The 23,863-nt window shown below is 42.3% G+C and overlaps 1 protein-coding gene across 1 annotated transcript in view; it reads left to right on the top strand.

Moving 5' to 3' along the window:
- Positions 1-17,149, top strand: part of LOC120978990 (calcium-activated chloride channel regulator 1-like) — a 126,520-nt gene extending 109,371 nt beyond the window's left edge. Inside the window, exons 11-14 of the mRNA XM_040407475.1 lie at positions 1,690-1,960; positions 10,474-10,641; positions 11,122-11,361; positions 16,695-17,149. Coding sequence (XP_040263409.1) covers positions 1,690-1,960; positions 10,474-10,641; positions 11,122-11,361; positions 16,695-17,149 — 1,134 coding nt within the window. The remainder of the gene's footprint in view (positions 1-1,689; positions 1,961-10,473; positions 10,642-11,121; positions 11,362-16,694) is intronic.
- Positions 17,150-23,863: the final 6,714 nt, after the last annotated feature.

Raw genomic sequence — 23,863 nt, 5'->3', positions numbered from 1 at the left:
TTATCCAGGATGGCACATCAATGCGAGCTGTGGCAAGAAGGTTTGCTGTGTCTGTCAGCGTAGTGTCCAGAGCATGGAGGCGCTACCAGGAGACAGGCCAGTACATCAGGAGACGTGGAGGAGGCCGTAGGAGGGCAACAACCCAGCAGCAGGACCGCTACCTCCGCCTTTGTGCAAGGAGGAACAGGAGGAGCACTGCCAGAGCCCTGCAAAATGACCTCCAGCAGGCCACAAATGTGCATGTGTCTGCTCAAACGGTCAGAAACAGACTCCATGAGGGTGATATGAGGGCCCGACGTCCACAGGTGGGGGTTGTGCTTACAGCCCAACACCGTGCAGGATGTTTGGCATTTGCCAGAGAACACCAAGATTGGCAAATTCGCCACTGGCGCCCTGTGCTCTTCACAGATGAAAGCAGGTTCACACTGAGCACATGTGACAGACGTGACAGAGTCTGGAGACGCCGTGGAGAACGTTCTGCTGCCTGCAACATCCTCCAGCATGACCGGTTTGGCATTGGGTCAGTAATGGTGTGGGGTGGCATTTCTTTGGAGGGCCGCACAGCCCTCCATGTGCTCGCCAGAGGTAGCCTGACTGCCATTAGGTACCGAGATGAGATCCTCAGACCCCTTGTGAGACCATATGCTGGTGCGGTTGGCCCTGGGTTCCTCCTAATGCAAGACAATGCTAGACCTCATGTGGCTGGAGTGTGTCAGCAGTTCCTGCAAGACGAAGGCATTGATGCTATGGACTGGCCCGCCCGTTCCCCAGACCTGAATCCAATTGAGCACATCTGGGACATCATGTCTCGCTCTATCCACCAACGTCACGTTGCACCACAGACTGTCCAGGAGTTGGCAGATGCTTTAGTCCAGGTCTGGGAGGAGATCCCTCAGGAGACCGTCCGCCACCTCATCAGGAGCATGCACAGGCGTTGTAGGGAGGTCATACAGGCACGTGGAGGCCACACACACTACTGAGCCTCATTTTGACTTGTTTTAAGGACATTACATCAAAGTTGGATCAGCCTGTAGTGTGTTTTTCCACTTTAAATTTGAGTGTGACTCCAAATCCAGACCTCCATGGGTTAAAAATTTGATTTCCATTTTTTTATTTTTGTGTGATTTTGTTGTCAGCACATTCAACTATGTAAAGAACAAAGTATTTCAGAAGAATATTTAATTAACTCAGATCTAGGATGTTATTTTTGTGTTCCCTTTATTTTTTTGAGCAGTGTATATATATAGGACACTAATAGCAGATTGGTGGTAGTTTGGGGGGGGTGTTAACACCAGGCACCACTGCCTAAAAGCTGTTTGAAGAGACTGCAGCGCTTATACGATGTAATTACATCTCAGCCATCCCCGTTCACTTCAATGGGACAACTCAATTGATTCACTTCATATGTGGGCATATGGACAACATAGGGGGGTTCCTGCTCAGAACCTTCACTATGAGACACAGTAGGCTGTGGTGAACATAGCTTTGGCCGCTTATTACATGGGCAACCATTCATGCGAGTGGCCCCTATGTATGTCATACTATATTTCCCACTGCTGCAGCCATTGCAATGGAAAAGATTAGCTAACGGCTACTTCTACTAGTTAAATGTACCTGTTTGAATATTTACATTTTTGTTGTGGTAATTGTGCTAAATTTGATTATGACAAGGCTTTCCTTATCTTTTAGAGAGGACCCTGGAATTATAGTATCTGCAATTCACGTAATTCCGTTGAGGTTTTAGGTTTAGTTGTAAATTCTAAAGCTTCAGATGCAAACGTTCCTCCAATCGTTGTAAATGCTCATATGAACCAAGACACAAACCAGTATCCCAACCCTATGGTTATCTATGCATCAGTAAGTCAAGGACTGATGCCTGTGACTGGAGCAAAGGTTACTGCAATGATTGAACCTGTCAGTGGAGCAATAGTGACCCTAGAACTTCTGGACAACGGAGCAGGTAACTATATGTGTTTACCAAGTGTTATCATGGCCCGTTGTTTGTAATGGATGTTCATCTTCAGACGAATATGCATACTGTACTTATACTATAGTGCTAATACTTCTATATCATAAGACTGTACAGTTTCATATATATAGAAGAGGTGGTGGTTAACTGTATTTTTAGGAGCAAAGTAATCATTTGCAGCTATGGTATTTAAAATTTAACTGTAAGTCCACCACTTGGGACCATGACCTTGTAATCTCAATACTGTGCTCTTAGAGTACCCAGACCTATTGACTACTTTCAGACTGCAGTTCTCTAGGGACTACCAGAGAAAATGACTGTGAGATCTAACTTGCAGTTCTATACAGAACATGTGCCTATCCACTTTTACTTACATGGTGAACCTACAGTATACTGTTATAATAACATACTCAAATGTTACGTAATGTTGATTAGGTTATTTGTGAAGTAATAAGAAAGACCCTAACCGCAATTGTTACTTCTAAAATCAGCTTACAATATGGTTGTCTTCTGCTGGAACTTTAGCGCCTCAATATTCACTGTATATTTTTTCCAGACTCTTTTAACTGTGGAACACACAGTTGGTTTGTTAGAAACTCCCCACAATCCACAAGTTTTTCCTCTCACACTCTCTGAACTTGCTGACCCTTACAGAAACCTGTCTTCAACATTCTGACATTGCTGCCCCTGCCGGGGGACCTCACTTCTCCCATACTCCCAGACCTGATGACAGGCATGGTGGAGGAGTAGGCATACTACAGTACTTTCTCCACAGTGCACGTTTCAGATCATTCCCCCTGTACCCTCTCTCACATTCCCCTCTTTTAAAGTCCATACTATGAGACTCTTCCGCCCATTCCCTCTGCGAGTTGCAGTTGTCTATCGTCCCCCAGGCTCCCCCCACCGATTCATGAATCACCAACTCTTATTATGGGCGATTTTAATATCCCCATTGATGATCCTATGTCCCCATCAGCCTCTCACTTTCTCTCTATAACCTCCTCACAACTTACGTCCTCTGTCACGCATGAACAGGACAATACACTTCATCTAGTATTCTTCCGTTACTGCTCAGCCTCAAACTTTATTAACTCATCCTTCCCACTTTCTGACCACAATCTTCTTTCTTTTACTATTAAGACTTCTCACTCTTCTCACGACAATCCTACTTTTCACACTTCTAGAAACCTACACACCATTAACTGCCAGCAACTCACTGACACCCTACAGTTAGCTCTTACCCTAATCTCTTCCCTCTACTGTCCAGACCTGGTTGCCAATCTTTACAACCATACCCTCAAAACCACCCTAGATGAAGCAGCTCCAATATCATTCCGACCCTCCCGACACAGAACACGGCAACCCCGTCACACACCTGAAACACTTTTTCTCCAGCAGTGCTCCAGATGTGCAGAACGCTTATGGAGAAAATCATGAATATCAGCAGACTTCCTCCATTATAAATTTAGCTTAAAACAATTTAGCCCTGAACATTGCCAAACAGAAGTACTTCACCTCTCTCATCTCTTAACTCTCAACCCAAAATGACTCTTTGAAACTTTTCATTCCCTTCTAAGCCCTAAAGTTTAAGAACTTGTCACTGACCTCTGCATTGATGACATAGTCACTTACTTCAGAGATAAGATTGGCAATATCTGGAAGGAAATAATCTCCCAGGCCCCAACAAATTTCAATCCTGCTCCCTCCCACTTCAACATTCTCTCTCTCCTCTTTTGACCTTATAACAGATGATGAAATCTGCAGGCTTCTCTCTTCTTCTCGACCCATGACCTGCAGCAGTGATCCTATTCCCTCACATCTTCTTCAGTTCCTCTCCCCAGCTATCACCACTCACCTTATTTCAATATTTAACCTCACTCTTCTGGTACAGTATCTTTGCATCCTTTTTTAAACATTCTGTTATAACTCCAGTTCTACTGGTACAGTATCTTTGCATCCTCTTTTAAACATTATGTTATAACTCCAGTTCTACTGGTACAGTATCTTTGCATTCTCTTTTAAACATTCTGTTATAACTCCAGTACTACTGGTACAGTATCTTTGCATCCTCTTTTAAACATTCTGTAATAACTCCAGTAATAGAAAAAACCTTCCCTTCATCTCTAAACACCTTGAACGTCTCATCCACTCTCGCTTTGTAAGCTAAGACTCTTCTTGATCCCTTACAACCTGCCGTTCTACAGAAACTGTCCTTACTAAAGTGTTTAATGATCTCCTGACAGAAAAAAGAGAATGGTGACTATTCTCTACTGATTATTCTGGATTTCTCTGCAGCATTTGATACAGTAGACCACAAACTCCTCCTCACCATGCTCCACTCAATTGGCTTTAAGGACATTGGGCTCTCCTGGTTCTCTTCCTACCTCTCTGGCTACTCCTTTAGTGTATCATTTGCTGGCTACTTTTACTCTTCCTCTTGATGTTCCTCAGGGTTCAGTCCTAGGTCCTCTACTCTTCTCTCTACACAGCCCCCATCATACAGACTATCAGTAAATTTGGCTTTCAGTACCATCTCTATGCTAACAACACCCAACTATACACTTCATCCCCTGACATTACCCCTGCTTTACTCCAAAACACCAGCAATTGTCTGGCAGCTGTCTCTAACATCATGTCCTCTCTGTAATAAAAACTGAACTTTTTGTCTTTCCCCCATCTATTAACCCACCTAAAATAAATATTTCAATTTCAGTCTGCGGCAACTATCATAACTCCTGGGCAGCGCACCTGCTGTCTTGGTGCCATGTTTGACTTGGATATTTCCCTTGTTCCCAATATTCAATCACTTACTCGCTCTTGTTGTCTGCACCCCAAAAATATCTTCAGAATCCTCCCTTTTCTTACGGTGGAAATGGTCAAAAGTCTTGTTGTTGCTTTGATTCATTATTGTCTTGACTACTATAACTCATTACTAATTGGTCTCCCTCTTACTAAACTCTCCCCCTTCAGTCTGTCCTAAATGCTGCAGCCAGGCTCATCTATTTATCCACCCCCTTCATCTATTTTATCCACCCGCTATACTGATGATACTAGTCTGTGCGGGTCACTTCACTGGTTGCCCATCCACCACAGAATACAGTTCAAACTTCTCACCCTCACCCACAAAACTCTCCACATTGCTGCACTTCCATACATCTCCTCCCTCATTTCCATCTACCACCCTACTCGTGCTCTCCATTCTGTTAGTGATCCAAGATTAAAATCCTCCATAATTCGTACTTCTCACTCCGGTCTTCAAGACTTTTCTCGAGCTGCACCTACTCTCTGGGATGATCGCCCCGGAATATCAGGTCAATTCCCAACTTCCCTACCTTCAAACGTTTCCTAAAAACACATCTTTTCAGGCAGGCTTATCAAGCTTCCTAAACTGACTGTTCTTCTAGTAACCCTTCCCCCCCAACACCTCAGACCTGAACTTGATCTTCTAACTGCCCCACACCAGAAACAGATCGACCTACACCACTGCTTTCAGTACATAAATGGCTTGACTACTACATATCACAATCAACTACCTCTTGTGTCACCCCCACTTTCTCATAGATTGTAAACTCTTACAAGTAGCGCTCTCACTCCTAGTGGTTCAGTTATATATTAGCCAGTTACATTGTGATGTATTTTGTTTTGTACATGAACCCTCTGAATTTGTAAAGTGTTGCAGAATATGGTGACACTATATAAATAAATATAATTATTAGTAGAGGTCCATGCCAGAGTCTACTACAAAGGGCCAGTCTAACCTTGAAACCAATATGCCTGAAGATAATAGTGACTAGTAAGTGGTGGCAGTCTGATGGCATTTTGCAAACACTTGCAAAACACTTTGCAACAAATGTTCAACAAATTACTTGAACAGTTGCTTGACAACAATTTACCTTATGTATAGAAATCCTTTACTGGGACAAAAAGGACCATGCTCCCCACCACTAGTTCCTCAGAAAGTCATGTTGCAACCAAGAAGACTTTCCCCCGCACCACTAAGTGTCCCACACCAAAAAGTTAGCGTCCTGGTCATTTGTACACAGGGGCAAGGTGTGCGCAGGGCACGGTCCTTTACCTCACTTGTGCGGCGCGGAGCTGGCGGCGGTGGGCCACAGGGAGATGAGCGCTTCCATTGTGGAAGCGCTCATCTCCAGTCATCTGTATCGCTGCCCTCAGGACAGCGATACAGATGCCTGTGCTGCGGCAGGGGAGGGAGAGGCATGTCCCTTTCCCTTCCTCTGATAGGCTGCACCGCCTAAACCATACAGCGCGGGAAACAGGCCAAAGGAGGCCTGCATTGCATCGCTCACATGGAGGTAAGTATGTGTGTTTTTTTTTTTTATATATATACAATGCTGTTATTACTGGCACAGGGGGGCTATTACTGGCACGGGGGGGGCTATTACTGGCACGGGGGGGCTATTTATACTGGCACGGGGGGCTGTTATTACTTGCACGGGGGGGCTGTTATTACTGGCATGGGGTGGCTGTTATTACTGGCACGGGGGGCTGTTATTACTGGCACAGGGGGGCTATTACTGGCGGGGGGGCTGTTATTAATACTGGCACGGGGGGGGCTGTTATTAATACTGGCATGGGGGGCTGTTATTAATACTGGCACATGGGGCTGTTATTAATACTGGGACATGATTGGGGGCACTATAGGGGCATCTACTGAGGCCACAAAGAAGGGGTATTTTATATGGGCGCTCTGTACAGTACAATTTTATACTGGGACACATTATGGTGGGTACTATGGGGAAGGGGGGAGAGGAGTACTATGGGATCATCTACGGGGGGCACTAAGAAGGGGTATTTTATACTTGCAAATTATGGGGACACTGAGGGCATCTACTGGAGCATTTTATACTGGTACATTATGGGGGACACTAGGAGTAAGGAGGGTGTGGAGCACTATGGGGGCATTTACTAGGGGCACTATATAGGGGTATTTTATACTGGGACATTATGGGGGTACTATGGGGACATTAGCTCAACTGGGGGCATTACAAGGGGGTATTTTTTGCACTGTCACATTATAAGGAGAATTATTTTGACGGGAAGGGGGGGGAATTATAGTTGGATTTATTACTCCCCCATGGTATGAGCCACGTGGTAGCAGCACCAGCCTCTCCCTGCTCTACTATCCCTCTGCCCCTTCTCCAAATCCTTATTATGAAATCTTTCTCATTAGGATAAAACACAACATCAGCTCCACCGAGCCCCCAGCCAAAGCGTTGAAGTGGAGTCTGAGATCCCCAAGGGCCAAGTCAAGTAATTGTAAGTTTTCATGTGAAATATGTTTGTTATACAGTATACCGCTACACTGTATAGTCTGTTCTATAAGCACCATTGTTTTGTGGCGGCGGACAGAAAAAAATCTGGAAGTGCCCCTCCCGAGACCACTTGAATATGACAAACGGGGAAATCCCTCAGGAGGTTGCTACGCTATTCTATTAATTGTTTTGAAATTAGGTGGTCACTAGGACCTGAGCGTAACTTTGCAACCTCACTGACTAATTTTAAATCCTGGATCCGCCACTGTCCCCAGCCTGCTGCTTGTGATAGGTAGCCCGGCCGCCACTGGCACTGCCCTCTGCCTCAGCAACATGGGCTCAGGGCAGGCCACGGGGGCGTGACGAGCGGTGCCACAACGGCGGGAAGCAGGAGTGCAGCCGCAGGTCCTACCTAGAGGTGAGCTGACTGACTGTGTGTCAGCCGCCCTCAGCCAGAGCCCCAGATTGATAAATTATTGCACTTTTGTTCGTAGTGTTGTGCGTGGCTGGAGGCGGGATAGGGGCATGGCTGGAGGTGGGACATGGGCGTGGCTGAAGGTGGAACATGGGTGGGTCCTGGAAGGGGGCCCTTGATTTATTTTGTCCGGGGGCCCTGAGGGTTCTCAGTCCGCCCCTGTTTGTACAGAGACATTTCTTAAGGGAGAATCTCTTTCACACACACATACTGGAAAAGCACAGAACAGTAAGTCCAACTAATTGAGCATGCCAAAGAAATTGAATTTCTCGTCACTTTTGCAACTCGGTCACAAGATTAATGCACCTTCTCAGCTTGCAGGCAGGGGTAGACTGGCCATGGACACTACAGGGAACTTTCCATGTGGACGGATGCCCAGGGAGATGCCTGAGCCCTCTTCAAGGCTGCCAGACAGGTAGAGAACTATCTGATGGTCTTAGCATTAATTAATGCTAGGAACATCAGGTACTTATGCATCTTGCCAACATCCATAGGTGTCCTCCTGAACTCCCCCGGACGGTGATACAGTTGAATACTGTGGTGAAGGCAGCAGTATTTTGTGCTGCACTGTTCTATTTGCTTTTGCTGGGGCAGTATTTTGTGTTACACTACAGTATTTTAGTCCCTGCCTACTTCTGTTGTCTCTGACTACTTGTGTTGGCCCTTATTCTGTCAATTTAGACCTGCCTACAACATAGGGCAGTAGGAGGATTCAATAGCAAATACTCTGCTTATGGTTTAGCCACCTGCTAAAAATGACAATAGGATGTAATCGATTTATTTTAATCACAAGTTAATTTGTACATTTTGAGCAACTGATTTGGTTACATGAAGTACATTGTGAATAAGCTGTGAAATTTAAAGGGACTGGCCAGGATTTTTATTTTAAATTTTTTGGGGACATGTCAACATTGCTGACTACAGCAGCGCAGGTGACCTCGTCCATGTGGAAGTTGACAGGTAGGGACCAAAATGACAGTGAAAGCAGCCCAGGAGCCAGAACGGATAGGTAGAGAGAAGGTAAGTAGAGATTTCTTCACAGGTACAGCTGGGTGGGTGGGGAGGTAAGTTATAAAAATCCTTGACAATCCCTTTAAAGGTAAAAGAGTAACACAAGAGATTTCATGTATTCTGTAGAGAATATGGTAAGTATGGAGTGCTCCTAGCTATAAATAATATCAAAGATAATAATTCTTCCATTTCCATTGTTGCACAGCTCACCTGTATATGGAATATAGAATGTGACTACTTATTTCTACACACTGGATACTGTGTTAAGAGCAGGGGTGCACCTCCAATGAGGTGAGGTGAGGCGATTGCCTCAGGCAGCAGTAGGAAGAGGGGGGCAGCAGAAGGGCCATGGGAAAAGAGCGCTTCCATTGTGGAAACATTTATCTCTACATATTCAACTGCATCGCTGTCAGCATAGAGCTCAGGGCACAGACTAGAAGAGGTCTGTGTCTTGCACTGCATTGCCGATAGCAGAATGGAGGTAAGTATTTGAGTTTATTTTTTTTATTTGACAGCATGCTGTTGGGCCACAATGGAGTGGGGGGTCATTATTTTGTAACTGGAGAAAGCACTATGGGGACATTGAGGGTGTAAAAAGGAGCATTTTTGTACTGGCACACATTATAAGGGGGCCACTGTGGGGAAATTCGTTGTACTGGCAGCACTAAAAGGGGGTCATTTTTTGTACTGACACATTATAAGGGGGCATTTTTTGTACTTAGCGCACATTGCAAGGGATCATTTTTTAGTATCGGAACACATGAGAGGTTGTTTTTGTACTGGCAAACATTATAAGGGGTAATTTTTTGGGGGAAATTCATTGTACTGGCAGCACTAAAAGGGGGTCATTTTTTGTACTGACACACATTATAAGGGAGCATTTTTTGTACTGGCACATAAGAAAGAAATCATTATGGCGGTCTGGTCTGAATGGAGAAGATAAAGAAATAGAACGTCTACATCAGAGAACACATCACTGGATGTAAGAAGCATGTGGCGCTGTATTACCCTGTATGTTTTGTAGCTCTGTATGTAATGTTTTCCAAGTATGTTGTTAACAGTAGGGCTGGAGGGGTTTGGTTAAGAAATTGGCATTGGTGGTGGGGGGATATCGCCATTTCAGTTTTTGACATCCCTGGTTAAGAACACTGATATTTCTCATCTTTGATAGTTTCTTTGAGAATGGGCTTTCTAATAATATAAAAGCTCAAATTATATTTAAAGAGGTTATCTGGGGAAAGACATTTATGAGCCGATCCTTAGGATAGGTCATCAATTTCAGATCTGCTGCAGTCCAACACCCAGGATCCCCACCTATAAGCTGTTAGAAGAGGCTGAGCGCTCTGTGAATGCTGTGGCCTTTTCTGAGGCCAGTGACATCACCGTACATTGCTCCCGTGTCCCAGTTGCAGCTCAGCTCTATTCAAATCAATGAGGCTGAGCTGCAATACCAAGCACTTGCACTGTATAATGACAGCACTCTGCTTGAAAAGCTGCCAGGATCCCACGGCGCTCATGAGAGCTCTGGTGATCACAACAGCTCCGTGAAATAGCTGGCGGTGGTGCTAGAACTGGGACCCTGAGGAGAGGTCATCGTTATCTTTTCCAGGATAACCCCTTTAAGATTAATAATAATTAGATTTCAACAGATTTTCTTACAGTAGTAACAATGGGAATAAAAACATCCTTAGAACCAAGATGCAAACAAATGCAAGTAAATATCTTCATAATCTTTTTTTCAGGTCCTGATATTATAAAAAATGATGGAATATATTCAAAATATTTCACGCAATTCTCAGCAAATGGAAGATATGGTTTAAAAGTACGAGTTGAAAACAATGCTAAGGGCAAAAGTCGATTGGTCCTCCCCAAGAACCGCGCTCTCTATGTTCCAGGATATATAATAAATGGTAAGAGAGATTTGAGACAATTTATTAATATAGAAATTAGAAAATTATTCCTCAACAATTTAACTATCTTCAGAGCACGCCAGGCAACCATTTAGAAGACGTGCTTTCAGTTATAGAGAGCATCTGATGTTATAGAAATTTGTACAAAGTTATCATTGATCTTTCTTGACTGCATTTGGCATCGAGAAGCTGATAGGATCCATAGGGTCATGGTGCTCTGCTTTGTTTGTGATCGTTATAGTCATTGCAGCACTGTTTGTCAGGTATATTCTTCTCATGTTTAGAACTCCATTTTCACTTTGACATCCTGCAGTGCCATCAACGGCAGCACATATGACATTCTGTTGACACAGTTCACATGTCATTACCTGGAGAATGCAAATGAAAACCAACTCCATGTACACCCAAATGATTCAATTATCCTCTAATTTCCATATTAGTTGAAATAAAACAGATCTCTTGCTGGAAATCTCTTTGTAGGCACTGTTGTCATGAACCCTCCACGCCCTGAAATTGCAGATGAAGATCTTAATGTTGGAGAATTCAGCAGAACAGCTTCAGGAGGATCTTTTGTGGTATCTAATGTGCCCTCAGGTGGTCCTCCTCCTCAGCAAGATCTCTATAAACCTGATAGAATAAGTGATTTAGAGGCAAAAATTGATAATGATACGATTGTGTTATCTTGGACTGCCACTGGTGATGATCTGGACCAGGGGAATGGTGAGTAATATGTTTATTAATCCCTTTCGACATCTGTACAGCAGAATTTCCAGGGTGTGAATGGAGTGGAATGAGCCAGGTCAACCACTCAATGGGTACTGGTTGTGTTATTCAGCTGACACCCGTCTGCAATAGCCAGGATCGGATATAACTCTGTCATCCCATTGGTCCCCTGTTATAAGAGATTGTCATGGCAGCCAGAAACCTAGTGAAAGCCCCAAGTCTGTCATCCAAGTACTGTCAGGAACAAGGCGCCATACAGTAAAACCAATCATATTATAAAGTCCCTTAGTGGGTCTAAAAAAAGTAGAAAAGTTTTAAAAATGTTTAAAATAATTAAAAATTACATTATTCCCTTTTCCTATTTCTTAAATAATAACATAAACAAAACAAAAACATAATTTGCATTGCCACATCCATAAAAGTCTAAACTATTAAAATACTCTGATGAGCAAAAGGGTAACAATGTTTTGAACTTTTGACTTTCAGGCTCCATATCTCACCTTCCACTACAGCTGTGAGACTATTATCATTTTATAGACAATCATCTTGGCTATCTCATACATAAATTGGACTTGCAACTATTTTGTATATTATTAGTTTTGCAGATTCTTGTCATGTAACTGCGATGTTACTGTTTTGCTGCTAAAATTATACATTTTAACTTTTAGTATTTTGTTAGTTAGTTTGTAAATCCACCTTTGGCTTTCGACACTGCCTGTATCCATCTAGGCATGCTCTCGATCAGATTCAAGCAAGTTGAGACCGAAATCTATTCCTAGGTCTCTTCTACATGTTCCTAATTTTGATGCATACTGGTTGAGTCACTTGGGTACGAATAGAAATTTTTCTTCAACTCTAACCACAAGTGTTTGATTAGGTTGAGGTCTGTGGACTGTGGGGGGGCCAATCCAGCACCTCTTCTTCATTGTCATTAAAGCATTTCCTCGCCAATCTCGATGTATGTTTCAGGTCCTTGTCCTGCTGGAACACTATGTTGTCCTTTTTGTTCTCATAATACTCGAGGGTACAAAGTAACTCGTCTTGTAGGATACTCACATATCGCTCAGCACTGAGATCACCATTGATCCTGGTCAAGAGTCTAACGCCTTTGGCTGTGATTCCTTCAATTTCTCGATCCTTTAGCCCCCTTTTCCTTGTTTCTTCCAGACCCATTTGCACACATCAGAGTCCAGTTTATTGACCTTCATCTCATCACTCCAAATTTGCAGTTTCCAATCTTCTACTGTCCACTGTTCGTACTTTTTTGCATACTTAAGCCGATGCTTCTGATGACGATATTGAAGTTAAGGCTTCTTCAACTTTTTTCCTGGCCACCATTCCAGACTTGTTTAATGCGCATCACACTGTGTTTGCATGGACATCTGTGATCTCCCTAGTATGAAGCATATGTTTTGCTTGTTGCGTTTTGTCTGATAGACCTTGTGATGAGCCGATTTGTTGACTCCGATCGTTTGCCTGGATGTCCACCTCTTGGCTTTGGAATGGATGGACAAACTTCATTTTCATATTCTTCCAATTGTCATGGCACTCACTCACATGATGCAGTTTGGCAATTTTCTTGGCTGAGATACTGCTATCGATGAGCTGGATGATGCTGTTTTTCTTTTCTTGGGAAATCTTCTTCCCGGCTGCTCCTGCACAAACCTGTGACCTTTCATTTGGGAATCAACCTAATAACACACTGAGCTATTAGGGAATCTGAGAACAGGATGTAATTTGTAGTAAACAAGAAGAAAAAGATTGTTCCAACACCAGGAGCAAAACAGTAACAATGCAGTTATATGACACGAATCTGCAAAACTAATAATATACTAAATAGTTGCAAGTCCAATTTATGTATGAGATAGCCAAGATGATTGTCTATAAAATGATGGTAGTCTCACATTTGAAGCTGTAGTGGATGGTGACATATGGAGCCTGAAAGTCGAAAGTTCAAAACATTGTTACCCTTTTGCTCACCACAATATTTTAATAGTTTGGACTTTTATGGATGTGGCAATGCAAATTATGTTTTTTTTTTTGTTTATATTATTATTATTGTTCAGCAGAAACAAACCTCACTTAGTTACAGATGTAGCAGGGGTAACACACACTCTTAACTCAAATGTCTTAACTCATTGCATTACCTTGAAACAAAAGCCATTGAAAAGCAATTGCTTAACGCATTTAGTTGCATTTAGTTTAGATAACATGTCTCATAAAGCATGTGTGTTACCCTGCTACATCCGTATGCTGATGGAAAAAAAACATGATTGGCTTCTGAAACATGAGGATGAAAAACTATAACGGAAAAACAAATATCTGTGTCAGGAAGGAATTAAATTCTACACTTGAAAAATGTATATTAGAGATAGGGAATTTCCTCAAAAAAGTTGTGTATGACACTCTGAGGTCTCCTAGGACTGTGTCCAGCCAGTTCCCAGCATATTAATGCTAAGACAGAATAAGAAAAACCAAAGTGACATCCATATAAATGATGATGGGTAAACAGATGGTAAGCAGCTGGTTTGAACACACACTGGGCTGTCAGATTTTTTTTTAAGTTAAAAAAGGACCAAAAAAGTCTTCTCTTTTTTTCTGAACTATAAAATGCTACCATTTTGAGCGATTTGTGTGGGACAAATCCCAAAAGTTTTGGATTTATAATGAATTCAATTTGTGCTCATCTTTAATATATATATATATATATATATATATATATATATACATACAGGGTGGGCCATTTATATGGATACACCTTAATAAAATGGGAATGGTTGGTGATATTAACTTCCTGTTTGTGGCACATTAGTATATGTGAGGGGGAAAACTTTTCAAGATGGGTGGTGACCATGGCGGCCATTTTGAAGTCGGACATTTTGAATCCAACTTTTGTTTTTTCAATAAAAAGGCCATCTGAAGGCAATTGGGGTCATCTGAAGGCAATTGTCTATGCTGTGAAGATACGAGATGTGCAGCACCTGAAACTACGGATACTGGAAGCCTGTGCTAGCATTTTTCCTGCGGTGTTGCTATCAGTGTGTGAAGAGTGGGAGAAGAGGGTTGCATTGACAATCCAACACAATGGGCAGCACATTGAACACATTTTATAAGTGGTCAGAAACTTGTAAATAACTCATGAAAGAATAAAGTTACAACCATGCACACCATTGTTTTTCTTGTGAAATTCCCAATAAGTTTGATGTCACATGACCCTCTTCCTATTGAAAAAACAAAAGTTGGATTCAAAATGGCAGACTTCAAAATGGCCGCCATGGTCACCACCCATCTTGAAAAGTTCCCCCCTCACATATACTAATGTGCCACAAACAGGAAGTTAATATCACAAACCATTCCCATTTTATTAAGGTGTATCCATATAAATGACCCACCCTGTATATATAGTATATATTTTTAGCAATGCAAGAGGTAGCAAAACTTTGGCAAACAAAAAGTTGAGGGTGTCAACCAGCTTGACGTTGATCCCGAGTCCCAATAGATACAGAATAACCTATCTCCATTTCATTTTTTTCTGGACAACTGAACCAAAAATCACCCAGGGCCAACATACAAGGAGTGCAGAATTATTAGGCAAGTTGTATTTTTGAGGATTAATTTTATTATTGAACAACAACCATGTTCTCAATGAACCCAAAAAACTCATTAATATCAAAGCTGAATATTTTTGGAAGTAGTTTTTAGTTTGTTTTTAGTTTTAGCTATTTTAGGGGGATATCTGTGTGTGCAGGTGACTATTACTGTGCATAATTATTAGGCAACTTAACAAAAAACAAATATATACCCATTTCAATTATTTATTTTTACCAGTGAAACCAATATAACATCTCAACATTCACAAATATACATTTCTGACATTCAAAAACAAAACAAAAACAAATCAGTGACCAATATAGCCACCTTTCTTTGCAAGGACACTCAAAAGCCTGCCATCCATGGATTCTATCAGTGTTTTGATCTGTTCACCATCAACATTGCGTGCAGCAGCAACCACAGCCTCCCAGACACTGTTCAGAGAGGTGTACTGTTTTCCCTCCTTGTAAATCTCACATTTGATGATGGACCACAGGTTCTCAATGGGGTTCAGATCAGGTGAACAAGGAGGCCATGTCATTAGATTTTCTTCTTTTATACCCTTTCTTGCCAGCCACGCTGTGGAGTACTTGGACGCGTGTGATGGAGCATTGTCCTGCATGAAAATCATGTTTTTCTTGAAGGATGCAGACTTCTTCCTGTACCACTGCTTGAAGAAGGTGTCTTCCAGAAACTGGCAGTAGGACTGGGAGTTGAGCTTGACTCCATCCTCAACCCGAAAAGGCCCCACAAGCTCATCTTTGATGATACCAGCCCAAACCAGTACTCCACCTCCACCTTGCTGGCGTCTGAGTCGGACTGGAGCTCTCTGCCCTTTACCAATCCAGCCACGGGCCCATCCATCTGGCCCATCAAGACTCACTCTCATTTCATCAGTCCATAAAACCTTAGAAAAATCAGTCTTGAGATATTTCTTGGCCCAGTCTTGACGTTTCAGCTTGTGTGTCTTGTTCAGTGGTGGTCGTCTTTCAGCCTTTCTTACCTTGGCCATGTCTCTGAGTATTGCACACCTTGTGCTTTTGGGCACTCCACTGATGTTGCAGCTCTGAAATATGGCCAAACTGGTGGCAAGTGGCATCTTGGCAGCTGCACGCTTGACTTTTCTCAGTTCATGGGCAGTTATTTTGCGCCTTGGTTTTTCCACACGCTTCTTGCGACCCTGTTGACTATTTTGAATGAAACGCTTGATTGTTCGATGATCACGCTTCAGAAGCTTTGCAATTTTAAGAGTGCTGCATCCCTCTGCAAGATATCTCACTATTTTTGACTTTTCTGAGCCTGTCAAGTCCTTCTTTTGACCCATTTTGCCAAAGGAAAGGAAGTTGCCTAATAATTATGCACACCTAATATAGGGTGTTGATGTCATTAGACCACACCCCTTCTCATTACAGAGATGCACATCACCTAATATGCTTAATTGGTAGTAGGCTTTCGAGCCTATACAGCTTGGAGTAAGACAACATGCATAAAGAGGATGATGTGGTCAAAATACTAATTTGCCTAATAATTCTGTACACAGTGTATTTAGGGATTTGCATTCTGCCCCTTTTTACAACCCAACATCTCATCCTCAAATCAGGCAAAACATAATGCCCTTGAATCAAATAGATCGCAAAATTAAAGGAGTTGTCCAGTAATTAAATTAAATGTGGTAGCAGCATGTAATGTAAATGACTCCACCATATGATATGAATGACCTATTTCACTCTGTTCTCCAGCTTCAAGCTATGAACTAAGAATGAGCACCAACCCCAGTGACCTCAGAACCAATTTTACTGGATCAGCACCTGTCAACATTGCCGCTCTTACTCCCTTACCTGCCGGATCCAGAGAAACATTCTCATTTGTGCCTCAAAATGTTGTTATAAAAAATGGCACTGTCCTTTTCTTTGCTTTAGTTGCTGTTGATAAAGTTGCTCAATGGTCAGATGTATCAAACATAGCCCAGGCCGCTCTCCTCATCCCCCCAACACCAGCTCCTACAACTGAATCCACTACACCATTGACAAAACCTGCTGATCCCCCCTCTAATGACAGCTCTGATGGACTGAACGTAACAGAAATTACACTGATAGTGTGTGCAGCTGTTATTGCCATCTGTATCATTATAAGTATTACTGTCTGCATTGTCAGCTGTCAAAGAAGGAAACGTAATCCAGAAGTGAGAGTATGAAACGGAAAACTACCTCTCTTTGTATGTTAAAATGTCAATTTCATTGCATTGTATAAATATTACAGGTGAGGTGTAAAGCATTTTGTAGAATGCCTAAAATGTTGAGGCAAAATATTTTTAATACATTCCTTAGGTATGATAGAATGTCTAGCTTCTCTTAAGGCAATGTATGAAAATGAGCAAACTGAAGCCTAAAACCTGTATAAAATTAATACATCTGTGCCCATTTCCTAATCTCAATAAAAGACAAATGATACAATGTTCGATTTCAGAAATAGTTTCATCATAATATTTTCTTAGCTCTCAGTTGTAATTTGTGTTTCACAGGTTTCAATTTGTCAATAAATCAGAAGTTGATGCCTCATATACCAGTTAAAGTGGGTTCGCTCTTGTGTCAGGGTATTCAGTTATAGTTTTTCGTTATAACAGAGTTATAACAGAATTTAACGGAATTCGTAAGACGAATGGCATTCCGTTTTGATCCGTCATAATAGAAGTCTATGGACAAGCATAACAGATCCGTCTGGTTTCCGCTATACAGGACGGAAAACAAAGTCCTGTCGACAGAACTTTGTTTTCCGTCCTGCATAACAGAAACCAGGCGGATCCGTTATGCTTGCCCATAGACTTCTATTATGACGGATCAAAATTGAATGCCTCTTAAAGGCTTCCGTGTTGCATTCTGTCTTACGAATTCTGTTATATTCCTTTATAACTCTGTTATAACAGAACCTATAACCCTAACGCAAGTGCGAACCCACCCTTAACGTGCCTGTGTAAGACAAAATGCGAATCTAGAAAATGTTTTTGTGGAAAGAAAAATGTATGCAACTAATAATGTAATTCACATTTATAATGTAACTAGCTGAAGGACCTGGCTTCGCTCGGGTATATTTAATCAATTTCATTTAATGTTTGTGTATGTCGTTAAAAGATACCAACACTAAACACTATAACAATGACATCTACAGGACCGCGCCCCCAAAACAGTGACCTCCACTGCCCCCCACCCCCTTAACTTTGACCTTTACAGCAGCCTTCCCCTTTAACAGTGACTTTCACAGCATACCACCCCCTTCACAGCGACCTCCACAGGGGCCCGCCCCCTTAACAGTGGCTTTTACTGGATTGGGGGCAAGTTCTTTTGAACAGCTCACTTTAAGACAGCAGCACTGTACTGAGCTGCAGGGAGAAAGTCATCCTCCCTCCCACCCCTGCAGTTGATAGAATTTGATTTTTACCTTCATTTTTTTCAATCCTTGTCGGCTCAGGAGTGGGAGGGGGCGTGGCCTAACCAAATAAGGAGCGTGGCTTAGCGGGACCTGGGGGCGGGGTTTTAAGTCTTTTGAGGGTGGACACATTGTGGCAGGGGGCGTGTCTTGGCGCCTTCCTGCAAGAGTGACACCCCTCTGGTCAACTTACTGGCTCATTTGCATACCAAATAAACTGGATTTTCAGAGGATAAAAACATCTATTGCTGGAATAAAGGCACATCTTAAAATAAGGTACTAAGTGCTATTAGGCCATGGTTTTACTTCAATAGCGATTATCCTTGTGACAGATTTCCTTTAAAGCTCTCCTACAGCAGTGAAGATAAATGGCTGGGTTGTTATGGAAACCTGGAGTAAAACTGTGTATGTGGAGGCTGGAGGACCTGCGAGCTTCTATTGGCTGATAATGGTCATGTGACAAAGCTTCTAAGGGCTAATGCATTTTTTGGGAATATCTCAGGAACAGTACGTCCTAGAGAGCTGAGACCTGGTCTAAAACCTTCCCGGACACCTGATGTACATGTGTGCCAAATTTTGTGATTGTGACTGTGCGGATTCCTTTAGCATACATACATACATACACACACACACACACACACACACACATACACTCAGCTTTATACACTGCTCAAAAAAATAAAGGGAACACAAAAATAACACCTCCTAGATCTGAATTAATTAAATATTCTTCTGAAATACTTTGTTCTTTACATAGTTGAATGTGCTGACAACAAAATCACACAAAAATAAAAAAATGGAAATCAAGCTTTTCAACCCATGGAGGTCTGGATTTGGAGTCACCCTCAAAATTAAAGTGGAAAAACACTCTACAGGCTGATCCAACTTTGATGTAATGTCCTTAAAACAAGTCAAAATGAGGCTCAGTAGTGTGTGTGGCCTCCACGTGCCTGTATGACCTCCCTACAACGCCTGTGCATGCTCCTGATGAGGTGGCGGACGGTCTCCTGAGGGATCTCCTCCCAGACCTGGACTAAAGCATCTGCCAACTCCTGGACAGTCTGTGGTGCAACGTGACATTGGTGGATAGAGCGAGAAATGATGTCCCAGATGTGCTCAATTGGATTCAGGTCTGGGGAACGGGCGGGCCAGTCCATAGCATCAATGCCTTCGTCTTGCAGGAACTGCTGACACACTCCAGCCACATGAGGTCTAGCATTGTCTTGCATTAGGAGGAACCCAGGGCCAACCGCACCAGCATATGGTCGCACAAGGGGTCTGAGGATCTCATCTCGGTACCTAATGGCAGTCAGGCTACCTCTGGCGAGCACATGGAGGGCTGTGCGGCCCTCCAAAGAAATGCCACCCCACACCATTACTGACCCAATGCCAAACCGGTCATGCTGGAGGATGTTGCAGGCGGCAGAACGTTCTCCACGGCGTCTCCAGACTCTGTCACGTCTGTCACATGTGCTGAACCTGCTTTCATCTGTGAAGAGCACAGGGCGCCAGTGGCGAATTTGCCAATCTTGGTGTTCTCTGGCAAATGCCAAACGTCCTGCACGGTGTTGGGCTGTAAGCACAACCCCCACCTGTGGACGTCGGGCCCTCATATCACCCTCATGGAGTCTGTTTCTGACCGTTTGAGCAGACACATGCACATTTGTGGCCTGCTGGAGGTCATTTTGCAGGGCTCTGGCAGTGCTCCTCCTGTTCACCCTTGCACAAAGGCAGAGGTAGCGGTCCTGCTGCTGGGTTGTTGCCCTCCTACGGCCTTATCCACGTCTCCTGATGTACTGGCCTGTCTCCTGGTAGCGCCTCCATGCTCTGGACACTACGCTGACAGACACAGCAAACCTTCTTGCCACAGCTCGCATTGATGTGCCATCCTGGATAAGCTGCACTACCTGAGCCACTTGTGTGGGTTGTAGACTCCGTCTCATGCTACCACTAGAGTGAAAGCTCCGCCAGCATTCAAAAGTGACCAAAACATCAGCCAGGAAGCATAGGAACTGAGAAGTGGTCTGTGGTCACCACCTGCAGAACCACTCCTTTATTGGGGGTGTCTTGCTAATTGCCTATAATTTCCACCTGTTGTCTATCCCATTTGCACAACAGCACCATGGTAAAAGATCATGTGACGTACCATGTGATGACCGGAGTGACGTCATCACAGGTCCTTCAACAAAGGAGACACAAGGAGATGCCGGGCTACGCGAGCAAGTGGATTAAGGTGAGTTAAATGATTTTTTTTATTTTTTTTTAACCCCTCCAGTGCTATTTTACTTTACATTCTGTATTCAGAATGCTATTATTTTCCCTTATAACCATGTTATAAGGGAAAATAATACAATCCACAGAACACCGATCCCAAGCCCGAACTTCTGTGAAGAAGTTCGGGTTTGGGTACCAAACACGCACGATTTTTCTCACGCGAGTGCAAAACGCACTACAATGTTTTGCACTCGTGCGGAAAAAACGCGGGTGTTCCCGCAACGTACCCGCACATTTTTCCGCAACGCCCGTGTGAAAGAGGCCTAAAAGTACAACACCAAGCGATCAAAAAGGCGTATGCCCGCCAAAATAGTACCAATCTAACCGTCACCTCATCCCGCAAAAAATGAGCTCCTACTTAAGACAATCGCCCCAAAAATAAAAAAAACTATGGCTCAGAATATGGAGACACTAAAACATCTTTTTTTTTTTTCTAAAAAAGCTGTTATTGTATAAAACTTAAGTAAATTTAAAAAAGTATACATATTAGGTATCGCCGCATCTGTATTAACCTGCTCTATAAAAATATCACATGACCTAACCCCTCAGGTGAACACCGTAAAAAAGAAAAATAAAAAACGGTGTAAAAAAAATTTTTTTTTGTCACCTTACATCACAAAAAGTGTAATACCAAGCGATCAAAAAGTCATATGCACCCCAAAATAGTGCCAATCAAACCGTCATCTCATCCCGCAAAAATCATACCCTACCCAAGATAATCGCCCAAAAACTGAAAAAACTATGGCTCTCAGAAAAAGGAAACACTAAAACATGATTTTTTTTTTTGGGTTTCAAAAATGATATTATTGTGTAAAACTTAAATAAATAAAAATAAATATACATATAAGGTATTGCCACGTCGTAACGACCGGCTGTATAAAAATACCACATGACCTAACCCCTCAGATGAACACCGTAAAAAAATTAAAATAAAAACTGTAAAAAAAAGCATCTTTTTGTCACCTTACATCACAAAAAGCGTAATAGCAAGCGATCAAAAAGTCATACGCACCCAAAATACTGCCAATCAAACCATCATCTCATCCTGCAAAATTCATACCCTATCTAAGATAATCGCCCAAAAACTTAAAAAACTATGGCTCTCAAACTATGGAGACACTAAAACATTATTTTTTTTGTTTCAAAAATGAAATCATTGTGTAAAACCTACATAAATAAAAAAAATATACATGTTAGGTATCACCGCGTCCATAATAACCTGCTCTATAAAAATATCACATGACCTAACCCCTTTAGCGTAAAAAAAAACTCTGTAAAAAAAAAAGCAATTTTTTTGTCACCTTACATCACAAAAAGTGTAATAGCAAGCAATTAAAAAGTCCTACGCACCCCAAAATAGTGCCAATCAAACCGTCATCTCATCCCGAAAAAAATGAGCCCATACACAAGACAGTCGCCCAAAAAATAAATAAAACTATGGCTTTCAGAATGTGGAGACACTAAAGAATCTTATTTTTTTTTTTTTAAATGCTTTGGTATGTAAAACTGAAACAAACAACCAAAAAAAGTAGTTATATTTGGTATTGTCGCATCCGTGACAACCTGCTCTATAAAAATACCACATGATCTAACCTGTCAGAGGAATGTTGTAAATAACAAAAAAGATTTCTTGTTACCTTGCCTCGCAAAAAGTGTAATATAGAGCAACCAAAAATCATATGTACCCTAAAATAGTACCAACAAAACTGCCACCCTATCCAGTAGTTTCTAAATTGTGGTCACTTTTTTGGAGTTTCTACTCTAGGGGTGCATCAGGGGGGCTTCAAAGGGACATGGTGTAAAAAAAAACAGTCTAGCAAAATCTGCCTTCCAAAAACCGTATAGCATTCCTTTCCTTCTGCACCCTGCCGTGTGCCCGTACAGCAGTTTACGACCATATATGGGGTGTTTCTGTAAACTACAGAATCAGGGCCATAAATATTGAGTTTTGTTTGGCTGTTAACCCTTGCTTTCTGAAACAGAAAAAAAATGGATTCAAATGGAAAATCTGCCAAAAAAGGGAAATTTGGAAATGTTATCTCTATTTTCCATTAATTCTTGTGGAACACCTAAAGGGTTAACAAAGTTTGTAAAATCAGTTTTGAATACCTTGAGGGTGTAGTTTGTAAAATGGGGTCATTTTTGGGTGGTTTCTATTATGTAAGCCTCATAAAGTGACTTCAGACCTGAACTGGTCCTGAAAAAGTGGGCTTTAGAAGTTTTCTGAAAAATTTCAAGATTTGCTTCTAAACTTCTAAGCCTTCTAACGTCCCCAAAAGATAAAATGGCATTTACAAAATGATCCAAACATGATATATGGGGAATGTAAAGTAATAACTATTTTTGGAGGTATTAATATTTATTATAAAAGTAGAGAAATAGAAATTTGGAAATTTGCTAATTTTTCCAAATTTCTGGTAAATTTGGAATTTTTTAATAAATAAAAAAAAAATTACTCAATTTTACCACTGTCATGATGTACAATATGTGACGAGAAAACACTCTCAGAATGGCCTGGATAAGTAAAAGCGTTTTAATGTTATCACCACATAAAGGGACACTAGTCAGATTTGCTAAAAATGGCCTAGTCCTTAAGGCGAAAAATGGCAGGGTTCTTAAGGGGTTAAAATGGAGTTTATGGTGCAGACCGATGCTTCTGAGGTAGGTCTCGGTGCTGTATTGTCTCAGGAGGTCAACGGGGAGGAGCATCCCGTTGTCTTCCTCAGCCGGAAGCTTAACCCAGCCGAGACCAGGTACAGTATAGTGGAGAGAGAGTGCCTGGCCATCAAATGGGCACTCAAGTCTCTCCACTATTATCTTTTGGGAAGAAAGTTCTGTCTGGTGACCAACCACTCCCCTCTGAAGTGGATGAGCCAGGCCAAATAGAGGAATGCTCGGGTCACCAGATGGTTCTTTAAGTTTTCAGTGGAACATAGAGCAGGCCGGTTACAGGGGAACGCGGATGCCCTGTCTCGGGTACACTGTCTGACGTGTGTTCACCCCCTCAGGGTTGAACAAAGGGGGGGATATGTGACACAGCGAGGGGTTTTGTATGGGAAGGCAGGTATTTTTCTCCCAACATGTGCAGCTGGGCTGGTTTCCAGCCATGTGAGCTCAAATACCAGACCGGAGTTCTTTAACCTCTTAAGGACACATGACGTACCGGTACGTCATGTATGGTTCCGATCACTGCCGCAGGCACCTAGGCTAA

The sequence above is a fragment of the Bufo bufo genome, chromosome 9 (assembly GCF_905171765.1).
Source record: "Bufo bufo chromosome 9, aBufBuf1.1, whole genome shotgun sequence".
Lineage (NCBI taxonomy): Eukaryota > Metazoa > Chordata > Amphibia > Anura > Bufonidae > Bufo > Bufo bufo.
This window is presented reverse-complemented; position numbering and strand designations above follow the sequence as displayed.